The sequence below is a fragment of the Chiloscyllium plagiosum genome, chromosome 19, assembly GCF_004010195.1.
Source record: "Chiloscyllium plagiosum isolate BGI_BamShark_2017 chromosome 19, ASM401019v2, whole genome shotgun sequence".
In the NCBI taxonomy this organism is placed as follows: domain Eukaryota; kingdom Metazoa; phylum Chordata; class Chondrichthyes; order Orectolobiformes; family Hemiscylliidae; genus Chiloscyllium; species Chiloscyllium plagiosum.
In genome coordinates this window covers 45,416,777-45,444,479 of record NC_057728.1, presented here as the reverse complement: position 1 = coordinate 45,444,479, position 27,703 = coordinate 45,416,777, and the positions used below count along the sequence as shown (strand labels likewise).

Below are 27,703 nucleotides of genomic sequence, written 5' to 3'. Positions count from 1 at the left end.
TTGATTTATTACTTAATTATTTTTATTTTGGACCTTGTTCCAAATTTATTTCACAGACACGAAAACCAACAATGACAATTTGAATTGTGAGCAGTCCAAAGGAAATGGGATTGGCCCAGTATTTAGCTGTGAATTGACTTCTCAATTGACCTTGGATATTCACTGTTCAATAATCAAGTCAAAACTTTCAACATTCTTCAGACTAAATGTACATAAAAATGAAAATGAGGCACAGAATTCGAGTACAGAATGCACAGGCTGCCAATAAACATGGAACATGGAGAAAAGTGAGCTGGATGATGGACTTGTACACTACACTTTCATCTTTGTCCCTGGTTCTGTGACATAAATAAACCTTCCTCCTCATTAACACTGACTGGTTCTAAAGGGGTGGTTTCATTCAAAAAGGTCTGAGGATGACTGGAGCAGAAATTATGTTTATTTAATGTTTAAGAAATCTTGTAATTCCAAAGTATCACAAAAAGGTTAGATTGAGCGCAAGATGAAATAATTCATACTTCCATAATATAGTCAAACTGTACTAGTGCTCAGTTAAGCTTCAGTGTTCAAGTATGTTAAAGCAATCAATTTAATGGAAACAAAACCTGTGGATGCTGGAAATCTGAAATCTGGAGAAAATCAGCGGATCTGATAGCATCTGAAGAGAGAAGTCAGTTATGACGAAGGGTCACTGGACTCAAAATGTTAATGCTGTTTGTCTCTCCAGTGATGCTGCCAGATCTGCTGAGTTTCTCCAGCCCTTTCAATTTTTAAATCAATTTAATGACATTAAAAATTTAAAATGTGGTTCTAATGGGATAAATATAGTCAAGTCAACTCTGCTCCTCATCCTTTGATATAATGCATGTAATGGCCTGAAAGTTACAATTGTGCTTCTAAATTCTGATCTGTAGATTGTTAAATTGAATTTTACACATTAGCCATTACCCCAGTCCCAGGGGTTTGAGGGCAGGTGTAGGGTGGGCAAGGGAAAGAGGGTTGCCATATCATGTAGGAAGGTAGCTGGGGCTCACCCTCAGCAAAGAGAACTATCTTCATTTGGACCCACCCCACAACCTCTGGGCTGTGCCCTCTTCCTCCCAAACCACCCTAAGAAGCCTGACTGACTGACTGACCCCACTAAGCTTTTAAACTTTCTACTCCATAGTTCCTCATCGGGATCTGATCATATGAAGTCCCAGCAATGGCCGCCAGTCCAGGAAAGCAATGGAGTGCTGCTGGCCTTCTGACTCAGTGGCCTCTCTTGGGAGGCAGGATATCCTCCCAAGTGGGGGGGGGGGGGGCAGCCACTTTCTCACTGTGTTGTCCTCAATCTATTTATGGCTGAGTCACAATCACTTTGGGCTAAAAAGTAAAATCCACCACCTTCCCCCCCTCCCCAGCATCCCCAGCAACACCACCCCAATGAGAAACATCAGATTAAAAATGGCATTTCACCTCAATATTGTCGTATTCATTTTCTCAAATGTCAGCTTGAAACAGAGAAAATAAATAAGCTATTTTTAAAGATATAAGCAACTACAATGCATCAAGGAATAAATATTTAACCCCCATTGAACCAACCTCTGGTGTTATTTTACCCTTTTAAGGAATGATAAATAACAGTCACAGCAGTTTTCCATCAGTTCAGTTTAAAGCTCGACCAGTGATTTTTAATTCTCAAGTATTCCACAAGATAAATTTAATCAGAATTTAGATTTCTCAGACCGAAGCTGTCCTTCTTGCAGTTCCGAAAAAAAAATCATGCAGCTCCAATAATTAACAGAGGTTTCCCCAGAGCTACATTAAAAACGATTGGAGATGGTTGATCTCTCTTATAAGGAAATCTTCTAATAATCTTTATTTCCTTCAACAGAATTTTAAAAAGAATATTCAGCCAATTTGAACATTTTAATTAAATGTATAGGCAAGTTCTGTGATACATATAGAAATGTCATCACGGAACAGAAATAGTAATAAGCAATAAATGCATTCCTATTTTTAAATCAATACATGGAATTTGTTATTTTGTAAATGTATTGAATAGAAAAATGAGCACATGTTGGACTTTACTACTGAAATGTGAGAACCTTATTTTGCTGAATTGATTGCACTAGGGATTACTGAGGAACAGGAGTAGGCCATTCAGCCGCTGAGTTGCAATCCTACCTCCCCCACCATTGGATTGTGGCTCATCTATTAGTTTACCTTCATGTATCATTATATGTTTTGATTTTAGTTGGGCAAAGATATCAAGCAATCTCAGTTGTAGAAATTTAAACTGGCCCAGCATCAATGGACTTTGGCCAAGAGGATTCCAGATTTTCAGTATTGTTTGTGTGAAAAAATGCTTAATGGATTTACTCCTACAGTCTGGCTGTAATTTTTAGATTCCATCAATGGAGGATATGCCTTATTAAATATTGTTATCATATTCAACACTTCAATTAGATCAGCCCTTAAACTTTTAATATGAAGGGGTTTTAAAGTGTTCATGTACAGTGTGTCTTCAAACTAACATTATTGGAACATACCATAATGTTGCCGTATAATAATTTTGTAAATGGTTTGAATATGGATGTGGATGCTTTCCACAACAATGGTGTTATGTTTTTCAAACAGTGATTTTATTATTAGCATTGGGAATATTCAGTTCCAAAAGTTAGCATGAGTAAGATTGGCAGGCAACCCATTCTGGAACATATAGTTGTCAATAACACTCTATATAAAAATGATCTGTTCTTGGGTTTAAAGAAAACAATATAAAAATTTGCAGATCACACAAAAATTGTTTCACAGTGAAAAAGACTGTTAGTGATGGCAGGACAGATAAAAGTGTGATCCTGGATTTTATACAAAAGTTAAGTAATAACGTTAAGCATACTTGAAGCATTGTCAGTGGTACCATTTGAATATTATGTTCAATTTAGGCCCCTTTAGGGCCTTGGGAAAATATCACAAATGAGAAGCTTAAACTAAGAGGAGACTTTTTTTACAGAGACTTGTTGTGAAAAGGTTAACAGGAAGTCTAACAGAAATGTTCAAAATTCTGAGAAGTGTGATCATGTACATGTACATTCACCTGTCAGTGAATCAGTAATTAAAGAGATTTGAATTAAGAATATTAAAATTGTAAAACAAGAAAAGCTTCAGAATTTTATTTTATACAGAAGGTTGATAGGACCTGTCGAGACTTGCCAGAATCAGTGGTGCAAGAAGTAAGCCAAATAGCCTCTAAATCAGAGGCAGATAAATATAAGAGAAAGGAGAGCTAAGAGGATATAAATTAAAGGCAGAGGAATGGGGCTGATGAAGATTGCTTTCTGAGACTATTATATTGAACCAAATGGCATCCTGATACATTTTAAAACTCGGTGCTTCAATGAGTACAGTACGCTCTTTAAACAGCCACACACAACATTTGATCAACCAACTTAGCTTTTGATTTGGTACTCTGTGTTAGTATTAAAAGAGCTCTACAAGAAAACCTTGTGTATTGCTCTCCTCTGATGTGCATTCAACTACTTCCTTATTTAAGATGTAGCAGCTTATTAAAGTTTTCCAGGAGCAGAATGGCCCAGATATGTTCATTAATCATTTGTTTTCTGTTTTCATTAAGTTTCCATTACATGGCCCATGATATGTTGGCAGTATGTTCCTTGGCTTTCATCCGAAGCACAGCAATGCTTGATGATCTCCGTTCACACTCTGGCCTTGGTTCGAAGGCATGTCCATCAGATGAACCAGACAGTACTGAGTCATTGAATAGGTTGTTGAGAGCAACTTGATTGAACTGGCTTTGGTGATTTGATATGCCCATGTAGGAAGTGCCATTTCTGTGTGAGTGAGGGTAAGGTGACATACAGGGGGATGATTCACGTGGTAATATACAGGACGAAACTGCTGAGCCAGTGGAGTTATTGCCTGCCCACAAATTGTTTTGCAACTGAGGAAAGAAAACAGATGAGAGCATGAATGTATCAATCTTCTATTCAGACTTATAATTCAGCAGTTGCTGGAAACCCAGTAAAATTTCAAACCACATTGTTTCTTTGGCATTATTATTTAACTTTTTACAATACAGATCCTTTTACCTCATTGACTGAGGGAAAAAATAATCACACAGAATTCTGTGTTGTTTTCCCAGGTAATACTTAATAAAGAAAGTACATGGAGGAAATGTTTAATTTTAAAATCTCATGCTTCTATTACCTTCTATAAATAACTTCTTGAATATAGTCAATTCTTTGTTGTAATTATAAGAATTTAAAATCTGCTTTTTTCTGTTTAATGTTCTAACTGCTCATGTGAGGATCTTCCTATTACATTCCCAGTAAACCAAAATTAAAGTGTTCTTTATAATAAAGATCCTGAAATTGTGCCAGCAGAACTGCCGGTCAAAATGTCAAAGCAGTGGCATAGTTATAATATCACTGAAATTGTCATATAGAAGCTCTACACTAATGTTCTGAGAACATTAATTTGAATCCCACCATGGTAGATAGTGAAATTTAAATTCAATAAAAATCTGGACTGAAAAATTTGTCTAACAGTGATCATATAACCATTGTGAAAATCCACCTGGTTCACGAATGTCTTTTAGGGAAGAGAATCTGCCATCTTTACCTGGTCTGAACTACACCTAACTCCAGACTGCACCAATGTGGTTGACTCCTAATTGCACTCTGACATGGCTTAAAGAGCCATGCAGTTCGAGGACAACTAGGAATGAGCAACAAATGCCAACATTGCCAGCAATAGTCGCATCCCATGCAAGAATCAAAAGGAACTGGCTTCATGTTGAACCCAACCAGAATGCCTGGGTCAGTGAATATACATTGCTTAAGCACAGGTGTTTGTTCCATTGCAGCACAGTTGAGAATGCCTGAACTCAGAGAATGCGGAAGTGCTCCTTGTCTTCATTGTAAAAGATCTCGGCAGACAGGGTAAAATTAATGAAGAGAATGAAAGGACTGAAATGTGAAAAGCAAAAGTTGTTTGCCATGGGAAACACAGATATGTTTGAGGAACTAAAGATCCCCACTTCCATTCTTTTAGTTTTAAAATAAACAATGTTCTTGGGATGTAGATGCCATTAGCAAGCACTGGTATTTATTGCCCAGCACTCATTGGCCTGTCTGCATATGATGTATGCTAAGCTACTTCAACGGGCTGTTAAAAGTCAGCCACACAATAGCATTGGATTAAACTGGGTCAGGACAACATGTTTGATTCCCTGAAAGGACATAAATGAAGTAGTCAAAATCACTTCTACACAGTTTTTTTTACTTCTAGATTTTAAAAACATTTTGAGGTAATAATAGGCAGTCAGTTGCTTGGCAGCTAAAGGGAGACCAGTATTGCTTTCAAGGGATGGTATGATCAGTGGAAAGAGGAACTGTGAGTGACAGAAATATTTCAGAAATTGCAGAGAAAGAGAGAGAGAAACAATGCGAATGACAGAAGACATTATGGAAACTGTAAAATGATGAACTGGGTGCAGAGAAGAATAAAAGATTCTGAAGAGAAAATGCAGACAGAAAAAAAAGCAAGTAAAGACCAACATAGAAAAACAAAAAGAATCAGAATTTCTTTTTAACCGGAAAGAAAATATATCAACTACAGTTAAAATCGAGAAGTTGGAAAGTAAGTGACCTGGAGTTTCAATGAGTTTGGATGACTTGAGATGCAAGAAGGATCCAAATTCTGGGATGACCAAACACACTTCCATGGCCTCTGATTCTCACCACATTCTTTTAAGGGTGTAGGATGGTTTGGATATGAGACCAACCCGACTGTCCTGACTTAGCCAGTTCCATTGCAGAAATTGGATTCTGGGTAATTGTGGTTGTAAGAGATGCTCTTTTCAGCATTGAAGCTGATTTTCTTGAGTTCGAGGAGCGCAAATTCCTGTTTTATAAGCTGCTGCATTGTTTAGGAACTTTGGGGAAAAAAGGATCAAGACAATGACACTTCAAAAAGGAGGAAGACAGACAAATGCAGTGACAATTACATCATTTAAAAGGCGTCTGGATGGGAATATGAACAGGATGAGTTGAGAGGGATATGGGCCAAATGCTGGCAAATGGGAATAGGTTTATTTAGGATATCCAGTCAGCATGGAATAGTTGGACCAAAAGGTCTGTTTCCATGCTGTACATTTCTATGACTCTAAATAGTCTTAAGCTACACGTCTGCAATTGTTGGAGAATCAGGTAGACTTTTAAAGGACTCAGGGTTTAATACACTTGAGTGAGACATCAGAGATCAGAGAGCCAGCACTTTCAAATCAAACGGTATTCCCCATACATACCCGAAGAACCTTCATGCCGCATCTCACTTCACTGCCCGAAACAAAAGGTATGGTGTTTTCATTATAAATATGGCAAAGTACTGGGGATGCTGGAAAACTTAAACAAATACAGAAAATCCTGAAGAAATTCAGTAGATCTGATAATATCGGCGGAGCGAGGAATGGAGTTAACATTTCAGGCCCAGAATGACTCTTCTTTACATGTAAGAAAATAGCCAGATAACAGGATATATAAAATAATGTTTTTTAAAATGTGTCATTCATTCAGTGCTTTCGAGTTTCTCAAAAAAACAGTAAAAGTGTCAACCATTGAAATGCCTAAAAATGTCAATAGCAGATCAGCCCTCATTACCTATCCTTGGTTGAAAAATCCATTAGGAGAAAGTGAGGACTGCAGATGCTGGAGATCAGAGTCGAGAGTGTGGTGCTGGAAAAGCACAGCAGATCAGGCAGCACCCGAGGAGCAGGAGAATTGATATTCCTGATGAAGGGCTTACGCCTAAAATCTTGATTGTCCTGCTCCTCGGATGCTGCCTGATCTGCCATGCTTTTCCAGCACCACACCCTCGTCTGGGAAATCCATTAGTCTGTTGAAGCAGCTGATTCCCCCCAATTCCTTCCACCCACTCTCACCCATCCCCTGGGAAAACTGTATATGATTGAGAGAGCTCTGGTTCTCCAATTTCTTCTGCCAATTGTATAGGTACAGTGATATAATTCCAACTCAGGATGGTGTGTGGTTTGAAGGGGAATTTACTGGTGGTGCTGTTTCCATATATCTGCTGCCCTTGACTTTCCAGATGAATGAATTTGTTGTCATCTTGAAAATCTGATAATGCTGACTTCTGATGGAATGGGCAAAAAAAAGCCTAGTGAGATGGAATTTGCTAGTGAGGAGACAATTCAGCTCATCATGCTAGTCCTGTAACACAGCAAAAGTGATACACAAGATTTAGAAAAATAGCCAGCATTTATGAGGAAGCAAAGAAGAGAAACCTGAATAGAAAAAGAACACGCCTTGTAATCCTGAAAAGTTATTGATTTGAGTAAGTTTTGGACTTAATTGTGGGGTATTTTTTGACTGCATTGAAGGGTAAATGACTTGAACGTTATAAAAAAATCCAAGTTAGTTTCAATATGCACATCTTTGCCATGTAGTAAACGTTGCTATCTATTTTTACCCTGTAGGCATTGCAAAAGATTCTGTTATCCTCAGATGGGTGTACTTAATCACATGACAAATGAACAAGAGCTTTCTTGATATTAAATATTTTTAATGTTTTTGAAAACGAGAGATGGAGTCTTACCCTGTTTGAACTGTCCGTGTCCAAAGTCAAAATAAATGCACTATTCAAAGATCAAATGCTCAGTCATGTTAATGCTGTTAGTGTATTCGATTTGATTCATATGTGTGAACTGATGTAACTTAAAAGCAGAAAGTGACGACTGCAGCTGCTGGAGATCAGGGTCAAGAGTGTGTTGCTGGAAAAGCAGAGCAGGTCAGGCAGCATCCGAGGAGCAGGAGAATCAATGTTTTGGGCATAAGCCCTTCATCAGGAATGAGGCTGGTGGGTCGGGGCTGAGAGATAAGTCGGAGGAGATGGGCTTTGGGGAAAGGTAGCTGAGAAAGCGATAGGTGGATGAAGGTGAGGGAGAGGGTGATAGGTCAGAGGGCAGTGTCAAGTTGGAGGCTTGGAACTGGAATACTGTTGGGGGAGGGAAAATGGGGAAGCTATTGAAATCCACATTTATCCCGCATGGTTGCAAGGTCCCAAGGCGGAATATGAGGCGTTCCTCCTCCAGGTGTCGGGTGGTAGTGGTTTGGTGGTGGAGGAGGCCCAGGACCTGCATGTCCTTGATGGAGTGGAAGGAGGAGTTCAAGTGTTCAGCCATGGGGTGGTGGGGTTGATGGATGCGGGTGTCCCAGAGATATTCTCTGAACAATCTGCAAGAAGGTGTCCTGTCTCCCCAACGTAGAGGAGACCACAACTGATGTAGTAGATGACACTGGTAGAGGTACAAGTAAATTTCTGATGGATGTGGAAGTATCCCTCGGGGCCTTGGACGGAGGTGAGGGGAGTAGTGTGGGTGCAGATTTTGCACTTTCTGCAGTGGCAGGGAAAGGTGCCAGGAGGGAGGTGTGGGCTGGTGGTGGGTGTGGACCGAATGAGGGAGTTGCGGAGGGAATGGTCTTTTCAGAATGCTGATAGGGGTGGGGAGGGAAATATACCTTTGGTGGTGGGGTCTGTTTGGAGGTGGCAGAGGTGGCGGACGTGGCGGAGGATGATGCGTTGTATGCGAAGTTTGGTGGGGTGGAAGGTGAGGACCGGGGGGTTCTGTCCTTGTTGCTTTGGGAGGGGTGATGGTTAAGTGTGGTGGTGCCTGAAGTGGAGGAGATGAGCTGGAGGGCATCATCAACCACATGGAAAGAGCGTTTGCAATCGTGGAAGAAGGAAACAATCTGGGACTTTCTGGTGTGGAATTCGTCATCCTGGGAACAGATGCGGCGGAGGCAGAGGAATTGCGAATAAGGAATGACACTTTAACAGGAGGTAGGGTGGGAAGAAGTGGCTTGTGTAGATAGCTGTGGGAGTCGGTGGGCTTGTAATATATGTCTGTGGTTAGGTGTTGGTAATGTTGATGAACTGTTCAACCTCCTTGTGGGAGCACGAGGCGGCCCTGATACAGCCATTGATGTAGCGGAGGAACAGCTGGAGGGTGGTGCCGGTGTAACTGTGGAAGATGGACTGTTACACATGTTCAACAAACAGGCAGGCATAGCTGGGTCCCATGCAGGTGCTCATGGCTACCCCTTTGGTTTGGAGGAAGTGGGAGTATTGGAAGAAGAAGTTGTTGAGGGTGAGGACCAGTTCAGCGAGGCAGATGAGGGTGTTGCTGGAAGGGTACTGGTTGGGATGGCGTGACAGGAAGAAACAGAGGGCTTGGAGACTTTCGTCGTGGCAGATCGATGTCCATAGGGACTGGATGTTCATGGTGAAAGTGAGGTATTGGTGGAGAATCTTGGAGGAGGTGAAGGGCATGGATAGTGTCACAAATGTAGGTGGGGAGTTACTGGACTAAGGGGGAACAGGACGGTGTTGAGGTAGGAAGAGATGAGTTCGGGTGGGACAGGCGCAGGCTGAGACAATGGGTTGACCAGGGCAGTCAAGTTTGTGAATCTTAGGAAGGAGATAGAATCGGGGGGGTTCACGGACAATGAGTTTAGAGGCTGTGGATGGGTGATGCCCAGAGGAGATGAGGTTGTGGATGGTCTGGGAGGTAATGGTTTGGTGATGGGAGGTGAGGTTATGATCAAGAGGGCAGTAGGAGGAGGTGTCTGCAAGTTGGCGCCTGGCTGCAACAGTGTAGATGTTGGTGCGCCACACTACTACTGTACCCCTTGACTGCGGGTTTGATGGTGAGGTTGGGGATGGAATGGAAGGAGTGGAGGGCTGCATTTTGTGAGGGTGGGAGGTTGAAGTGGGTGAGGGGGCAGCTGGACAGGTTGAGGCTACAGCGATGTTACAGCGGTGGTTTGAAATGAAGAGGTCAAGGGTGGGTAACAGGCCAGCACAGGGTGTTCAGGTGGATGGGGTGTTTTGGAGGTAGGAGAAGGGGTCCTCGCTGGGTGGTTGGGTGTCTTGGTTGAAAATGTGGGCACAGAGGTGGAGCCGGCAGAAGAAACGGTCAAGTTCACAGTGTGTGTGGAACTATGCAGATTGGACTGATATTATGTTATTATCTGCATCCACGAAAGTAATCCAAAACCCATTGAAGTTCAGCAGTAGCTGGTATTCTATTTTTGTATTTTATCTCTCCAGAAGGGAGCTTCATAACCAAATCAAGTAAATACATATGCCTAAAACAAACACTATACTTTAAAATACCATTAAAGCTATTGAAAGGATTTATTTATGATCCTGTTTTAAATATGGGTAGACTATTTGTCAATTTACAGTGTAACACGATGCACTGTTGCATTCTCTACCAACCTGTGAATAAGGCTCCGTCCGGGGTAAAAGAGAGACATCATAGGAGGTTGCAAAGTGGTTTCGAGCTTGTTGTAATTGTCCATAGCGTTCCCTCTTTCTCCATTTCGCTCTTCTATTTTGAAACCAAACCTGCAAAGAAATAAGAGATTGCAGTTCTAATTTCCTATATTACAGAAATTGGCAGATTGCTGATTAATGTTGAGATACGCTGCATAGCAGAAATGGAGCTCATTCATTTGGTGGGACATTAAATCAGGGAAATCTTCTGAAAACTTTGCAAATGGGCACTTTTTTATACTTTCTTATGTGGTAGATCCCTTGAACATGCTGAAGCAAGCCAAGGAAACCCTGTGAATATGGACAAAATCACAGAGTTTTCTACCTTAAATTTTTTTTAAAAAGTCAGTGTCAGCTCACCAATGAAAACAACTTCAATATCCAAGAAAATATTTTCAGAACCACAGTCCAAGAGCAAAAAAAAATGTAAATGAGTAAATATAAAAATCTGATGAATTCATAGCTCCCGGGTTGAAATTATGTGCTTTACAGGCACATAGGAAGATAACTTTGGGCAGTAATAGCAAAAGGGCAAAAGGAAATGGGGAGATTGTAGAAAATCTGAGAGTACAAATGGGCTGTAGATTTACTATTGCCCATTTTAAGTTACAGCCAAAAGCAAATTTACAAAACAATTTATCATACATAGAAAATTTGTAGCTCACAATTTGTTTGAAGAGTCAGTCATGGTGGGATAGCAGTGTTGTCTCTGACTTATAACATTGAGGGTTCAAGTCTCACTCCAGTACTTGTGCACAAAAATCAAAGCTATTACTCCCAGTTCAGGACTGAGGGAGTACTGTGTTGTCAGAGGTACTGGTGGTATCTTTTGGATGAGCTGTTAAACCAAGGCCTTGTCAAATGAATATAAAAGACCTTCTGCTCGTGTTTTGAAAAAGAGTACTATTAAACATGGTTCACAAAGGGACATACAGCAGAGGTACTTTTCCTGGTGATCCAGTGACACTCAATCATGTTGCAAAATCAAACAATCTGGCCTTGATTACCTTGTTGTTTGTTGAAGCTTACAGTTCAATAAATAGTTGCCATATTTCTCACAATAATGAATGCACCTCAAAAGTATTTCTTGGTTATAAAGTGCTTCAGAAATCCTGAGGTTGAGAAAGGCCCGATGTAATTGCAAGTTCATTTAAGGCAGGGCAAAACACTTATACATTGACACTAGTTTAGTTTGTATAATGGAAGAATGACATTCACAATTCAACTTTACACTGCTTAATTTTTAGATTAGATCCCTACAGTGTGGAAACAGGCCCTTTGGCCCAGCTAGACCCTCCGAAGAGTAACCCATCCAGACCCATTCCCCCTAACTAATGCACCTAACTTTATGGGCAATTTAGCATGACCAATTCACCTAACCTGCACATCTTTGGACTGTGGGAGGAAACCCATGCGGACACGGGGAGAATGTGCAAACTCCACACAGTCAGTCGCCTGAGGCTGTAATCGAACCCAGGTCTCTGGCGCTGAGAGGCAGCAGTTCTAACCATTGAGCCACCGTGCTTAATTTTCTCTCCCATTCTAGCGGTAGAACCATAGACCCCATGAGAAAGCAGGATAATGATCCTCACTGACAACAAAGGCAACTGAAGCTTATTCCCAGGCACTAGTCTCCCATAATCAAATCTAAAACAAACGCCAACATGAAAGTGACCTAATTGGTTATTAGGGACCAAAATAACTTTTCACTTTAAATGAGAATTTATAACTGTATTCACTGTTCTTTATTTTCTTTGATTGCAGATAAAATACTTCATTTCCAGTTACTAAACACTGCTAAACTGACATTATATGCAAATAAAGTTAGAAAATAACAAATTAAAGTGAACCAGAATTAAACATACTTTTAAAACTAAAACAAAACCCACAAGATTTTGTGTAAGATGTTTAATGTAATAGGCCAAATGATAGTCAGTTTCACAGCCCCATGGTAGTGTTGGCAGGATCTCTGTCATGAATAAATTGTCTAACTCTGAAACGTGGAAGGCATTAGGAAGTCAATTATTGATGAGATTGCCCAACCGTTCATATTAAGGACTTGATGATATTCTACGTAGAGCAGTTGAGGCACAGAGTTTGTTAGATAATTAGAAACAGATTCTGGGAGAAGGGGGAAGCAAATCCAATGCTGTGGCTGTTGTGAAACTCTTGGCATTCTCTCCTCAACATGTCATGCTAAAAGCAGTAATTATCTCCTTTATGTCTTTTCTGTTGTTGAAGAGATTGCGCTAACAACAATTTGCAACTCCTAGCCTGCTGGCATAATATAGCAGAGGCTCATAAATATTCACAACATGTCTGTTGAAAGCAAGGAAAACAAAAACATTGAATCTTTTAATGGTCTTGCTTCGTTGATTCTTGATTTTCGAACAAAACAATTTGATAGAAATTTGATGCTGTGTCTCCTGACACACATTGCTCATATAGAAATTCTGCACATGCTCACTTTGTGAAACACTCTGCCAGTAAATAAAAACATGGTGGCGCCCAAATAAGCACCATAAATGTGAGTGAATGAGTTGAGATAATTTTACTGGAGGGAGTAGTGCACATGCATAATGAGAGCATTTTCCGGGTGTCCACAGACAACAGGGCGGCACGATGGCTCAGTGGTTATCACTGCTGCCTCGCAGCAACAGGGACCCGGTTCTGATTCCCACCTCAGGCGACTATCTGTGTGGAGTTTGTACATTCTTCTCGTGTCTTGCATGGGTTTCCTCCCACAATCACAAAGATGTGCAGGTCAGGTGAATTGGTCATGCTAAATTGCCCATAGTGTTAGGTACATTAGTCAGGGATAAATATAGGGTAGGGGAATGAGTCTGGGTGGATTACTCTTCAGAGGGTCAGTGTGGATTTGTTGAGCCAAATGACCTATTTCCATACTGTAGGTAATCTAATTCTCGAACTTTAACATGGAAATCTTTATATACTAATAGAGGAGGTGGGGGAGGCCTTGTAAAGATTGTCAAGTCCTTGCTACCAAGTCAGTACGCTCTTTAACAGTTAGCTTCACTTTAAGAGCAAGGGAAAGTTGGCTTTCAAATATGATGCAAAACCAAGACCTCTTCTACCCTTAGGCGATGCAAATGGTCCCAAGTCACTTCTTCAAAGAAGAACAGGCAATATTTTCCTTGGTGTCCTCGCCAATATTTACCTCTCAGTCAAAATAATAAAGTAATGATCTAGTTATCTTCACATTTCTGTTTGTGGGATCTAGCAATGTGCAGAATGTTAACATTTTCTACATTATGATAATCACTACACTTTAAATGAAGCTAATTGGCTGGGAAGTGGTTAGTGTTATACAGTGATCAAGTAAGTAATTGTATAAATGCAAGTCCTTCTCCTTTTCCAAAGTCATCTTATGCTAAGAATAATTAACCCTCCTTAACATGTCTTGAAGTACCCCATTCATCACAAAACAGAGGTGGGAATACTCTTTTATATGGCAGAAACACTTGAAAAACTAGGAGTCATCTTCACAAAATATTACAATCAAATTAACTGAATCCATCAATTAATGATTTCAGAGATTACAATCACAGCTTTCAGCAAAATTCTCAGAAACAACTTTGCACTTGCACTGTTGATCTCACCTATTAACATTAGAATGTTTTTAATTGACTGTGAGGTATTATCCCAACCACAATCCATTTTATAATTGTATCCCATGATCTTTTTCTTTATGAAGAAGTACTATGTGGCTTATATCAACAAAATGCTGAAGTTAGAGAAGCCTTCCTCCAGAATGGTTCAAGAAGTTAATGTTGTTCTATGTGTTACTGTGTGCGATGTTGTTCTGCTGATGTTTCGATGAATGCAGATTTCTCCAGCTTTCTCATTTCCCCTCCCCCACCTTTTTGCCTGACCTGCTGCGCTTTTCCAGCAACACATTTTTAAGCTCTGATCTCCAGCATCTGCAGTCCTCACTTTCTCCTTGCTGATGTTTCAGCCAGTCCCGAAAGAAATTGTAAAATATCAGGAAATTGCTGAAATTGATAAATTCTAAAAAGTGGAAGCTGGAGTTTTCAAATCTGTGGAATTTCAGCTATTATATTTCAACTCTTGTAGTAATTGCTACTCTAAGGTTATTTCACCATATGTGCTATATTGACAGCAATGTAAGCTAATAGTGCATGCCCAAGAGTACAACTTAATAGCTCACAGTCCAAATTCTTGAATGAATGATGGTTGAGGGAAGTGATACTTCATCAGATGACGTTCTGCAACATGTACCATTAGTTTCATTACTTCCCATTTGTGACTTGATAACTAAATACCAGCATTTTACTTTTAAATATCTCAAAAAGATTCTACCTTTTGAGGATGTCTGAGTCATACTTAACTATTTAACAAACCTATTTTCAATTCAGTAGAGATAATTATTGTACTTATGTATTAATCATGATATAGTTTGATTGTAAGATCTGTGAGTAAATTTTGAATTAAAACAAATAAATGCAAGTTTCTGTACCCTATTTTAATGCCAAAATTCATTGGAAATTAGATTCTGATGTATCAATAGACATTAAGATTCAATTCCATGATATACAAGCACAGAGATGAGTTATATTTATTAAAGATGATGCATTAAAAAATAAGTTCTCCTATTGTCAATGTTATTACAGGAAATGAGAAAACGTACTGTCAAAATATACACAGCAGCTAGCATGATTTAAGTTGACTCATAGCTATCAACAGTATATCTTTCTTTAACTGTTGTGGCTCCTATCCGGTAGAATTCCTGTCAAAAAACAATGAGGTTTATGGTCTTTCCCATTATTATTGTGTAAGTATAGTTTAGAAATTTCAGAGGAAGGGTTGATTTATTATTAAATATTATAAATTCAAATATCCAAAAATGATTATCCAAGTTGTGGAATTCCTTCATTCACTTTGCAAAAGCATCATTTCCGTGCCTTATATTGAAGTTGATGATTTTATGGATTTGAGACAAATTAAGCCATGGACAGATATTTAAGACTAGGAATTAGTACTGTAAGAATTCTTTTAATCACGATAATTGTTAATTACAGCCAGTAAAGTCCTCTGGTCTTGAAATTTAACTAGTAAACTTAAAATCTCACTCCTCTGTGTTTTGAAGAGTTGAGGAATTTTTTTGTTAAATATCAAATTTTAAATGTCACCCTTTCAGCCTTTGCTGTCTTTTGTGGTGAGTCATGTCCTAATCCAACATCTGAGGTTATGCAAAATATTTGAATGATTCAGTTTTTCACTTTCAACCTGAAGAATCCTTACCAACCAACACCTAGTCTGAACGAAGGAAATATAAAGCTGGAAGCCAAAAATAATTTAAATCATGTGCAGAAAATAAAACAAAAAATGGGATGACAGATATGAGTTTGGGAGAGATTTTACAAAGGAGAAAGTGAGGACTGCAGATGCTGGGGATCAGAGCTTAAAAATGTGTTGCTGGAAAAGCACAGCAGATCAGGCAGCATCAAAGGAGAAGGAAAATCGATGTTTCAGGCATAAGCCCTTCTTCAGGAGAGATTTTACAAAGGCAGAGAGAAAAGCTAAGAACATTTCTAAAATATCCTAACTAATGAACCTCAGGAGGAATAGGATTCCACACTTGTAAAGTTAAACATTCAGGTCAGTACAATTGTTTGGTAACTAGCACTTATCAAAGTGTTACAAATGCGCTACTCCTAAATGCACCAATCCAATTACTTAATAAAATCCTTACAATGTGGAAGCAAGCCATTCAGTCCTCACCAATCCTAGAAACAGCATCCCACCTTCCCGTTCCCTAGCCTATTTCTGTAACCTTTCATTTCCCATGGTTCATCCACCTAACCTGCACATCCCTGGACACTATGAGCAATTTAGCATAGCCAATCCACCTAATCAGCACATTTTTGCACACTGGAAAGAAACCAGAGCATCTGGAGAAAACCTATGCAGACACAGAGAAAATGGGCAAACGCCACACAAACAGTCACCTGAGGGTGGAATTGAACCCGAGTCCCTGGTGCTGTGAGGCAGAAATGCTAACCACTGAGCCATTATGATACCCAGTGTGTTTAACTCACTAATATAACTATATTAACTTTTCACAATTGTGAATAACGTTAACAAATAAATTTTTAAAGCATGTTTTACAAAGTTAACTACCTGACAAAGGAGCAGTTCCGAAAATTTGTACTTCCAAATAAACCTGTTGGACTATAACCTGTTGTCGTATGATTTTTAACTTTGTCCACCCCTGTCCAACACTGGCACCTCCACATCATTTCAAATCTTTGTTAAGGGATAACAAACTGAATGATTTACCTGTACTCTCGCCTCTGTGAGCTCAGTCCGTAGAGCCAGCTGCTCCCTGGCATACACGTCTGGGTAATGGGTTTTCTGGAAAACCTTCTCCAGCTCCTCTAATTGTAAACTGGTGAATGTTGTCCTATTTCTCCGCTTCTTCGTGCTAGAGACATTAGAGTCACTCTTATCAATGCTTTGATCTCCGATGGATTTTTCCTCTAGCCCTTTTGGCGGTGAAACCTTCATGTTACAGTAGTTTTCAATGGGTCTTGATAGTTCAGAACACACAGGTTGGCCCATCGACTTTGAAACGCTGTAATTGACTGGATGACAAAGAAAATAATCAGACAACTTATGTAGGAATTAACCCGCACTATGAGGTTTGCCAACTATATCCTCTAGTACTTTACTACCAAACAATATGATTTAAAAAATAAAGAGGTTACAAACTGCTGACATTTAATATGCAAAACATATTGCAGAGTTTTGCAGAAACTTAAACATAAGCAGAAAAAGACAATTTTTCAGCATCCAGTTAAAAAAAGCAAGCAAATGCAATAGATTTTGAAATGTAGATTGTCCTAGCAAATAAGACAATCCCAATTTTTGCTGCAAAAGTTATATCTTTGCAAATACTTAGTGTATAAACTGATCCCCTTTTCAATAGCAATATTCTACACATACATTACTAGTCAGCTGCAATTTCTAATGCCACAAATGGATGTTGTAACTCCTAATACATTATAACTAGGTACATTATAAACATTATAATACTTTATAAACAGGCATCATAGTCCAGGTTGTGAAAGTGAACAGAAGTTCAAGATATATACACATGCACGGCAGAGCCTGTTTAACAAATAACAAAGACGGTGACCACCCATAACCCACGCCAATGGTTCATTTTTATCTTCAACACCTAAGTTAACTTCTGTTTTTGGATAGATTGTTCAAGCTTTTTTCAAAGCTTGACTTATAAATATGTACAATATTTCACATATAGATCTCTTCTCAAGACTGAATGCTGAAAGATAAGTAAGTTCCTTTAAAGGAATGGGGAAAATGTTCTGTCAAAAAAAGGAGGTAATTGAGTTAATTATATAAATTCATCCTCCCATCATAGATTTTGCCTATTTAAAAAAAATGTGTGTGGAGTTCAACAAGTAATAAAACTCTTGCAGGATCCGTTGACTTTGTATCCAGATTCATAATATGAAAAAGGGTTGAAGTTCCTCATAAAGAGCACAAGTTCATCAGTTTTCAGCCCCCCTGCTGTTTTTGGTGTATATTAATAGCTTACACTTGAGGGTACAGGGCACAACATAAAAAGTTTCAAATTACACAAAGTTTGAAATGTAGTTAACATGAGGAAGATAGGCATAACATCAGAAGGAAATTGGCAAGCTGGCAGAATGAATAGATATGGGGCAGATGAAATCTAATACAGAGAAATGTGAATTAATATACTTTTGATAGGAAGAATAAGGAGAGACATTTCATGCTAAATGGCACATTTTTATAAGTATTTGAAAATAGAGAGACCTGGAAGAGTTATTGTGCAATAAGCTTTGAAGATCACTGGCCAGTTTAACAAAACAGTGAATAAAACTTTTGAGATTCTGTACTTTAGAAAAAGGAGTACACTTCAGAGCACAAAATCCGAGAAATTATGTTAAATCAGGAAAACATATGGAGTTTTGGTACCACATTTCAGGAAGCTTGGAGAGGGTATAAAAAGATTTAGAAGGATAACATGCAAGATGAGGGAATTACAGTTATGTAGACAATCTGAATAAAAAAGCAGGAATTGTCCTCGCTAAGAAATTTGGTGGAGAGATTTAAAAACAGGCTGGAATTGGTAGACTCTTCAATGGGAAACTGTTTCCAATGGGTGGAAGATCATAAACCAAGGGATACAGGCTAAGTGCCATTCTTTTAATTCTTGAATGGGATGTGGACAACATTGGCTAGACCAGCATTTATTGGCCATTCTTAATTGCCTTGGAGAAGCCAGTAGTGAGTTGACACATTCGACCACTACAGTCTGTGTGTTGTAGGTACACCTACAAAGTTGCTTGGGAAGGACTTCCAGAATTGTGACTTGGCAATAGTGAAGGAATGACGCTACACTTCCAAGTCAAAGTAATGCGAGGCTTGGAAAGGAACTTCCAGGTGTAATGTTCCTGTCCTTGGTTGCTGGGACATTATATTTACAGGATTGGAAAGTGCTACCAGAGGAGCACTAACAAGGAACCAAAAGCAAAATGTGGAAAAATTAGTTCAATGAGTATCTAGGGTGTAAAATGCATTTCTTAGTTGTGTAGAAACAAATTCAACTGCAACCTTTAGTAAAGACTTGAATCAATACTTAAAGAGAAAAGGTGTGTTGAGATTGGGGAAAGAATGGAGGTTGAGACTGAGAATTGATTAACAAAAAACCAGTGCAAATTTGGAATGTCCAATGGCCTTGCCCTGTGCTATTACATTCCCTGATTCTGTGACTCTACCCTTCTGAATTGAGCAGGTTTTATTTTCAAGTTTGATTGGTTAATCACTTCTATAGAATGTTATTGAAATATTATAAAGAAGTGAAGAGTGGCCAAAAAGTGTGAAGATTCCCTCATTCAGGCAATGAAATAGAGTGAAAAGATCTAAAGAGTATGAAAACAACTCATGGAAAGAATCTCAAATGGTGTGAATTGGATCTCAAATAAGGAACAGAAATTGTGGGATATCTACAGGACATTATCAGCAACTGAACATTGGCTGGAGGGTTCTGGCTGGATCCATGTTTTGATGAGATGTGCAGACTGTTCCAGGTATCCTCCTATCTTGATGGACATCAAGAATGTAATTCAGCTAAACAAATCTCATCCACTCACATAGTTCAAATTGGGCCTCAACTCTTCACCCACGGTACACCCTGCCTATAAGTTAGATTAGATTACTTACAGTATGGAAACAGGCCCTTCGGCCCAACAAGTCCACACCGACCCGCCGAAGCGCAACCCACCCATTCCCCTACATTTACCCCCCTACCTAACACTACGGGCAATTAAGCATGGCCAATTCACCTGACCTGCACATCTTTGGACTGTGGGAGGAAACTGGAGCACCTGGAGGAAACCCACACAGACAAGGGGAGAATGTGCAAACTCCACACAGTCAGTCGCCTGAGTCGGGAATTGAACCCAGGTCTCTGGCACTGTGAGGCAGCAGTGCTAACCACTGTGCCACCGTGCTGCCCATAAGTTCAAAGGGGGATAACTAAAGTCTGAATTTGGAAAACAAAGTTCACAGACCAGATAGCCTCAAGATCTTCATGATAAAGATTTTTAAATTTCATATGCTGGCAGTATATATATGTGTGTGTGTGACAATTATAATAGGAATATCAATGCATTCAATGAAAAGGCAACATGATGAAGGATTCCTGTTGTCATTCTAAGTTTTATATAATTAACATACATGTGAGAATAAACTTGCCTATGGGTGGAACAAAATTTTTAGTTGCATAGATTGATTATGATACAAATCTGAGTTTGGAAAAGTGACTTATAAAGCAACATTCTCCTGGTAACCTGGGAAATGAGTGGTATATATCAGTTTCAACTGAAAAATTTAATCACATCCTAAAATCAGCAATACAATAGAGCTGAGTAGAACAACACCACAGTATTCATATCATAACATTAAAAGCTGTGCATTTAAAAGACACGTATATGAAGAAAATTTGGTTCCAGACTGTGATCATATAACAGGCACATATACAACATATACCCACATGCAATATTAGGCATCTAAGCTGAGATACAGACAGGAAAGTCAGTCTTAGACTTGAAGATGGTCATGGAGAGGTCAGAGAAAGTTTCAAAGGAGAGTGATATTGGAACTGAAACTTTAACTTTCTTTTTCCCTCCACAGATGCTGCCAGGTCTGCTGACTTTCTCCAGCGATTTCTGCTTTTATTTCAGAAGCCCAGCGTCTGCATTATTTTGCTTTGGTATGGTCTTGGAAAGGAACTTACTGATACAGTGTTACAAAATTTGCGAGGTTTGATTGATGATTAGTCTAAGTAGAGAATTTATTGACTTGCAGTTACATTTTGTTGTACAGGGTTGGACCAAATTTAGTTTGCAAAGTGGGTCATCTTTGTATTTTTTTGACCATGCATAACTTTTACTGCTAATATGTAAATTGTGTTTGTTTTAACTGGCACATTTATATGATCAGTTCGTAAAACGTAATGAGTTTAGTTCTTGGAAACAGTTCAGAGTGGACGCTGTATCTCTTTGGGAGGAGGGAAATCTTCACTCGCACATGAACAGAACTAATCGCTAAACAAAGGGAATCTTTAGCTCATTCACCTCTTTATTACTTCCTTTATTATTCATATTCCCACTTTGTCTCCTTTTAGCGTCAGGTATCTTCCGAACGTGACTTCAAAACACTAATTTCGATATTTCAGCAGCATCTTTAGCACCAGTGCCCAGTGTACCGAGTTCACCGTGTTCCTAGCAACTTGGGAAAGCAAGTTCTGGGGCAACTTTTATCAACTTGATTTAAGGATCTATGGAAACGCGGCTGTTGACTGTTTCGCAAAGGAAACCCGCATCAAATTGGGTCGGAACCTTATTATCTCACTGCGTGTTTATTGTAAATTTTCTAACTGGCAGATTAATAGTGACAACATAATCCGCTCCCTCTGGATACCGTTATAAGAAAATTGATTTTTTTTAAAGAAAGGAGATATTCACTAGTTACCTTCTCTCTCCCTGCGTTACGTTTTATTTTTCCCTGTTAGTCAAACTAATTATATGAATCCAGGGCACAGAATCCGCATTACAACCTTTTCTGGGAGTTATTACATACTGCGCCCTAACAATAAATGAATTTTATGACATAACTGTTCAGATTAAATGCAGCAACATTTTCTCTCCAGTGTAAGTGAACCTTACAAACTCCCGCCTACTACTCCCAAAGCTTCGGCATTCAATAATCCGTGCGTTACTTTAACGGTTCCGAAAGTTGTACAACTAAACCTCAAACTACGCTAGAGCTGTCGGTATCCTTTATTTGCAAATTCAGAAATGAAAGATAAGCTTTTAAATCAGAGACACCCGCTAATCAGATTAAATTTGTGGTGTGTAATAGCTGTATACATTTACACTGATTGTTATTATCCAGGATCTTTATTCTTCATGAAGCAAAAAGGAACTGCGGACACTGCAAATCAGAAATAAAGAAAACAGCTGGAAAACTGTTGAAAACGCCCAGCAAGTCTGGCCCCATCTGTGCAGAGCAAACAGAGATGACATTTAGGGTCCAGTGACCCCCACAATGCTGACTTTTTTCCAGCAGTTTCGGGTTTTGTCTGGTAACTCTTCATCCGGGTTCAGGGCGTGTGAAGAGCTTGGGGTGTGATTAAATCCTCGAGTCATAGAGACCCTTCGGTCCAATTCGTCCACGCCGACCAGATATCCTAAACAAATCTAGTCCCATTTGCCAGCATTTAGCCCATGTCCCTCTAAACCCTTTCTATTTATATACCCATCCAGATGCCTTTTAAACGCTGTAATCGTACCAGCCTCCACCACTTCCTCTGGCAGCTCATTCCATACACGTACCACCCTCTGCGTGAAATAGTTGCCCGTTAGGTCTCTTTTATATGTTGTCCCTCTTACTTTAAGCCTATGCCCTCTAGTTTTGGACTCCCCCACCCAGGGGGAAAGGCCTTGACTATTCATCCTCTCCATGTCCCTCGTGATCCTATAAACCTCTATAAGGTCACCCCTCTCCCTCCCCCCCCCCCCCCGCCCCCCTAGGCTACACTCCAGGGAAAACAGCCTGGAGTTCAGGGATAAAATGCTCCAAGGAAACTTTTGTGTGATGGTATCTGCCCTACGGGACAACCAGGGAAAGTGCTTTCACATTAGGCTTCAGGGATCAGTTCCTCGCCATCAGATCAACAGGAAAATGGCATAAGAGGACAGTAAGTACAGTTTAATTTTATTCCTCTTCTGGGGATGGAGATGTTATAGAGAGTGTAGTAGTTATCGCCCATTCTGTGCTGATCAGTGGTATTATCGCTGCACTGAAAATCCACATTCTGCTTGGGAGAGCCTAGTTCGCATCCCACAATGGTAGATATGGTTAATGTGTGTCTGGAATTACGATTGACCATCTATCTGTGGTTAATTGATTCTGCTCTGTGGGCTTTTGAAACAGTTCCATCCACAGTTTGCAATCGGTAGGAAAATAAGGGATTGCCAGCAATTTCGTTAATTTCTGAGAAAGGTCAGAAATATCCTCCCACTTCGTGTAAGGATTAGTTATAGTTTGAGAATGAAGCAGAAAAATACAAGATATGATCGAATAAAATTGGTGACACTGTTGCTGTCTTCATCACCTTATTTCTGTTCTGACCCTTTTATTACAAATTATTTGGGTTCACGCAGTATCAGGCCCAGCCACAGGACTGTTCTCTTTACCTGACACCAACGCCCAAGTTTCCAGGCAATTCTTGCTCACTGATTTGTTTAGCAAAGTTAAATTAGCTATTAGATCGCCGGTGCGTATTGTTCAAAGAAAATGTAGTTTTAAAATTGAAGTAATTTGCGCTCCCACTGGGACGATTGAAAAAATGGACATTTTAACGAAGAGACGATGCTGATAATCGCCAAAAGGCGCACAGTTACAAAAATCTATGTTTAAAAATTGCTCTTTAAGACCAAAGTTTCGAAAACTCTCACCCAACACCCCCATTATTTATTTACATTTAGCAGAACTGTCGTAAGTTTAATTCAAACTCCTTCAGCCGATTGTTTTACGTACTTGTAAGTTCCATTTTAACTTTTACAAAACATATAACGATATTTTACACGTGTAAAACGAAACTTAATGATATTTAACCCTTTTTTCATCACTGGCATGTTTTTGTAAAGTAAAATAGCTGATTCCTCAAATACCCCTTTAACAAAACTTGTATGGCATCTCTTATTGCGTTTGTTGAGGACCGGCGCAAGTCTATTTTTCTGAGTCTACTTTTTGCAAAACAAAATCCCTCTTTCCCCGCAAGAAGTCAGATTTGAGTTGGCTTTATAAAAATGCAGCATTACAGCGTACATTTTTTTTTAGGTTCACCATATTTGGGAGAAGAGGGCGATAAAGTTAGAATGTTAACTCAAGCACACGAAGCCACTTTCACCGATGTGCGCCCAAAGACAGAAGATGGAGGTGAAATATTGGGCAGTTAGCTCAATACTGAGAAAGGAATCCATCATAAAGCAAAGTTGCAGAACTTTCGTATCCTCATTAACCTTGTCTTTTTTTAAAAAAAATAAAGTCGTATCTGTCATATACATTTCTTCAAAGTGCCTGTTGAACGCAACTGTATTTTGAGGTAATTCATTTTGAAAAGCTTTAATATTTGTACTGATTAAAGTTAATCCAGAACAGATTGATTTCTGCCTCTACTTCTGAGCAGTACATCGTGAAGCCTAAAATGTAAGGTCCTCAATTACTTATTTTTTCAATTAATTCTCAGGTCGTGGGCATTAGTACTGCGTTGGGGAGTGGTGGGGGAGCGATTTTGTTTAATGACCCGTGCTTTTGGACAGGGAGCTTGGCCTGGCCTATATGTGACTCCAGCCATCAGTCAATGTGGTTGATTGTTGCGCGGTTAAGCAGTTGTATCGAACAACTTGCACGCTGGCCGTTTTCCTTGGACTTTGATACAACTTTCTCCAGCCTTCAATTAGTGTGGTTGACTCTTAAGAAGTTGTACGAAGCATGGTTCAAGAAAAGAGGCCGGCATACATTGTTTAATACAACCCGCTCGGTCACTTACGAATCTGTAAGTTAAGGCTGGGGTCACGTTGGGAAGTGAATTTGTCAATTTACCTGTAGTACATTAGTGGACCAAATGGTCGACTTTTTAAAAAAAAATGCACTCAAGTATATTCAAGAGCACTCACAGGATTTTATCGCCAGATTTAAAAAGAACCTGTGAGTTCACATTCACAAATTGTAATTCTAGGTTGGAGTGCGCTGGTTTGTTACTGCAAGCACCCTGGAACACCAACAAGCAACACAACGCTTTATCACCATGTTACATTTTAACTCAGCGATGAGAGGTCTGACAAGGGAGTTGGGGTTTCTGCAGATATTGCACACTACTTACATCAATATTATTTTTTTTTTCGCGTGTGTCGTTAAAATGGGAATATTCATTCACTTGAACTTTAAACATATGTCCCGGTTGCCAAACTTGCCCTTATGGCAAATCTATATTTACATAAAGCAATGGTGATAGCATAATTTGCTGCTTCGATTAGAAATTTTCTCGTACTGGATTGAAAGATTCGGGAACCCCCCCACCCCTATCTTTTGGCGTTTTATTTTGCGCGAGAAATTGCGAATGCGGTAACATGTAAGAGGCATACCTAAGGAAACTGCATTGGACCGATCCGAATGGTTGTTTAGTTCAGAGATGTGTGGTTTAAAGGCCAAGAAAACTAACAAAACCAGAAATGACTTGGAGATGCCGGCGTTGGACTGGGGCGGACTAAAACCAGAAATATTTACATTTAGCGAATAAACCTCGACGAATTGTTTCTTCCCCCAAAACACACGAGTACCGTATTTTATCACTCTAATAGAATTAATGGATTTTAGATTCCAGAAGCGTCTTTACAGCCAACTGATGTTTAATTTTTACTTACCGCTGTGTCAGAGGTGAGAAAAGGTTTCGGTTTAGACCATTGACTGTACAATTGATTATTGAAACAAGAATGATAAATGGTTTGTTATGATAACATCCCACCTCCACCCAGAGCAACAAGCCTGGAAGACAATTCTTCCTGTTTATTATTTATGGTTCTGCTGATAGTGCACACAATTCAGTAGCGATGGAAGTGGGCAATTCATGGGAGAGTCAATATTATATAAATATATATAAATCCACCATTGTTTAAATTGCTTCCATTTAGAATAAATACTGTATTGGTAACCAATCAACCTTAGAAACTTTAATGGAAAAATGCACTGATTAAAGATTTATTTAAAATTTCTGGTGATAAATCCATTAAAATAGGCGGATATTTAATTCATATATACCACAAAATGTTTCCATCTTTTATGTGTAGATTTTTAAAAACTGTATGTGTAAATCAGTTATGGTGATATTGGTGATATTACCTACCATTCGCACCGTCTTCATGAGCGGGCGGCTTTCCAATCCTTTCCGGGTGCTCGTTGCTGTCCATGTTAATAAAGGCTTGGATGCGTTTCGAGGCATTCTTGTTGTAGAAAGACCCCCCCTCCATGCTCTCCATAACTTGTTCCAGGGTTGCTCCTGCTCCCATGTAGTACTCGCTCCCCTTCGAATGATGGCCAACGACGGAGAAATTCTCACTTGTAAATTCCATAATCATGTAAACCAGCTGAGAGACAGCCTCAAGGAAGGTAAAACCGACCTGCTCGGGAGGGCGCAATCGGTGCTTGCTACTAGCAAGTTCGGGTTGAAATGGAAACAGCAGCTTTTGACCGTGACAAGCTTTCTGCAAACGGCTCTATATACAGTAAAAGCGCTGGGTATCCCACTGCAACCTCCTCCCAACATAATGAATATGCAAATCCCAGAGTCGCTCTCTCCACCCTCTGTCCATCCCCTACCCGTGAGGAAAACACATCGTAAAAGTGAGTGCCTTTGCTGTGGGGACAGCCACAGACTTGACTTTTTGATTCATTTTTCAAACTGACTTTTAAACATGCCCGGTATGACATTGAACTATCCAAACGTTCTCCCCAACCCTCACTAAATAATTCGCGTTTCAGTCATGGGAAGTGCCTACAATGTGATTTCAGCGCTGAATCTTTTAGAACTACAATGAATGTTGGGGATTATGTATCTTTCTGTATCTTTTAGGCTACCACGTAAGGAATACAACGCCTTTTGTTAACTTCGTTCAGGAGCATAGCCTCGTGTCTGGATGTTCAGGCAAATCAGATGATAATTATCGACGCCTCTTATCTAAGAATGTCAGAATCTTTAAAAGAAGTTCTGGAATTTACATATCAAAGAACGGAAACCAGCGTATCCCATTATAAAAGATGAACGTTTTAATCTAAGATTGTTTACTGTATCACATCTCCATGACACTGGACTCCTTTGGCTATAAATTCTGTGATCATGATCTTAATTTCCACAATCACTCGATGAAAGAGCGGCACTCCGAAAGCTAGTGCTTCCAAATAAACCTGGTGTTGTGCAATTTTTAACGATGTTGGGATGTTTCTTTTAATATATGCTGGGCAAGTGAGGCTAATAAATCACAAACAGATAAAAGCAAAACACTGCGGATGCTGGAAATCTGAAAAAAACCCACAGAAAGTGCTGGAGAAACTCAGCAGGTCCGGCAGCATCTGTGGAGAGAGAAGCAAAGCTAATGTTTCTAGACCGGTATGAGTCTTCAGAAAAGTCTTGAGTTATGAAGAGCCGTCATACTGGACTTGTCCCTTTCCTGTTTCCCTTTTCATAGATGCTGCCAGACCTGCTGATTTTCTCCAGCAATTTCTTTGTTTGTTGTAATATGTGACGGTACCAGCCAATTCAGCTCGGTCATTAAACATACTGATATAGACAGGAAATATATATTGTCTGTGCCGTTAACTGGTACGAATAGATCCAGTTTTAGTTTCGCTGGTAAACTGATTAGCAAACCCAAGGTTAGTAATGAGACCTGACTGAATTTAAATCGTCAACTCCGTTTTTTTTTGGCGTTTGCAATTGTGTACAATCTAAACACGAAGTCAGAAAATGCAAATAGATTCGTAATTGAGTAGTTCCACGAGGCACGTTATGTTGATTTGTCTCCGCATTAAAAGTGCAATCAGTTCTTCAGGTTCGCTCCAGCATCAGTTGTGCAGTACCTTGACTTGGAGGGAATGTAAGACATTTGCAGCACAGACTTGCCACACTCACTCAGTACCAGATTAAACGGGATATGTTTGGTGTCTTGGGCATGAACACGCAATA

The 27,703-nt window shown here is 39.6% G+C and overlaps 1 protein-coding gene across 1 annotated transcript; it reads right to left on the bottom strand.

The window, feature by feature from the left end:
- On the bottom strand, positions 1 to 26,359 carry alx1 (ALX homeobox 1). The gene is made up of 4 exons (XM_043709693.1): positions 25,868 to 26,359; positions 16,684 to 16,988; positions 10,306 to 10,434; positions 1 to 3,946 (listed from the first exon to the last, which is right to left on the bottom strand). Exons 1-4 carry the CDS (start codon positions 26,097 to 26,099, stop codon positions 3,626 to 3,628), a joined length of 987 nt encoding a protein of 328 aa, XP_043565628.1. The 5' UTR covers positions 26,100 to 26,359; the 3' UTR covers positions 1 to 3,625.
- Positions 26,360 to 27,703: the final 1,344 nt, after the last annotated feature.

Excerpts from the sequence above, each read along its gene's own strand:
- alx1 (XM_043709693.1), bottom strand. The coding sequence starts at position 26,099 with ATGATTATGGAATTTACAAGTGAGAATTTCTCCGTCGTTGGCCATCAT. Across the intron at positions 16,989-25,867 it reads TCATGAAGACGGTGCGAATG|TCAATTACAGCGTTTCAAAG; the intron begins GTAGGTAATATC and ends TTTGTCATCCAG. Across the intron at positions 10,435-16,683 it reads TCACAGAGGCGAGAGTACAG|GTTTGGTTTCAAAATAGAAG; the intron begins GTAAATCATTCA and ends ATTTCTTTGCAG.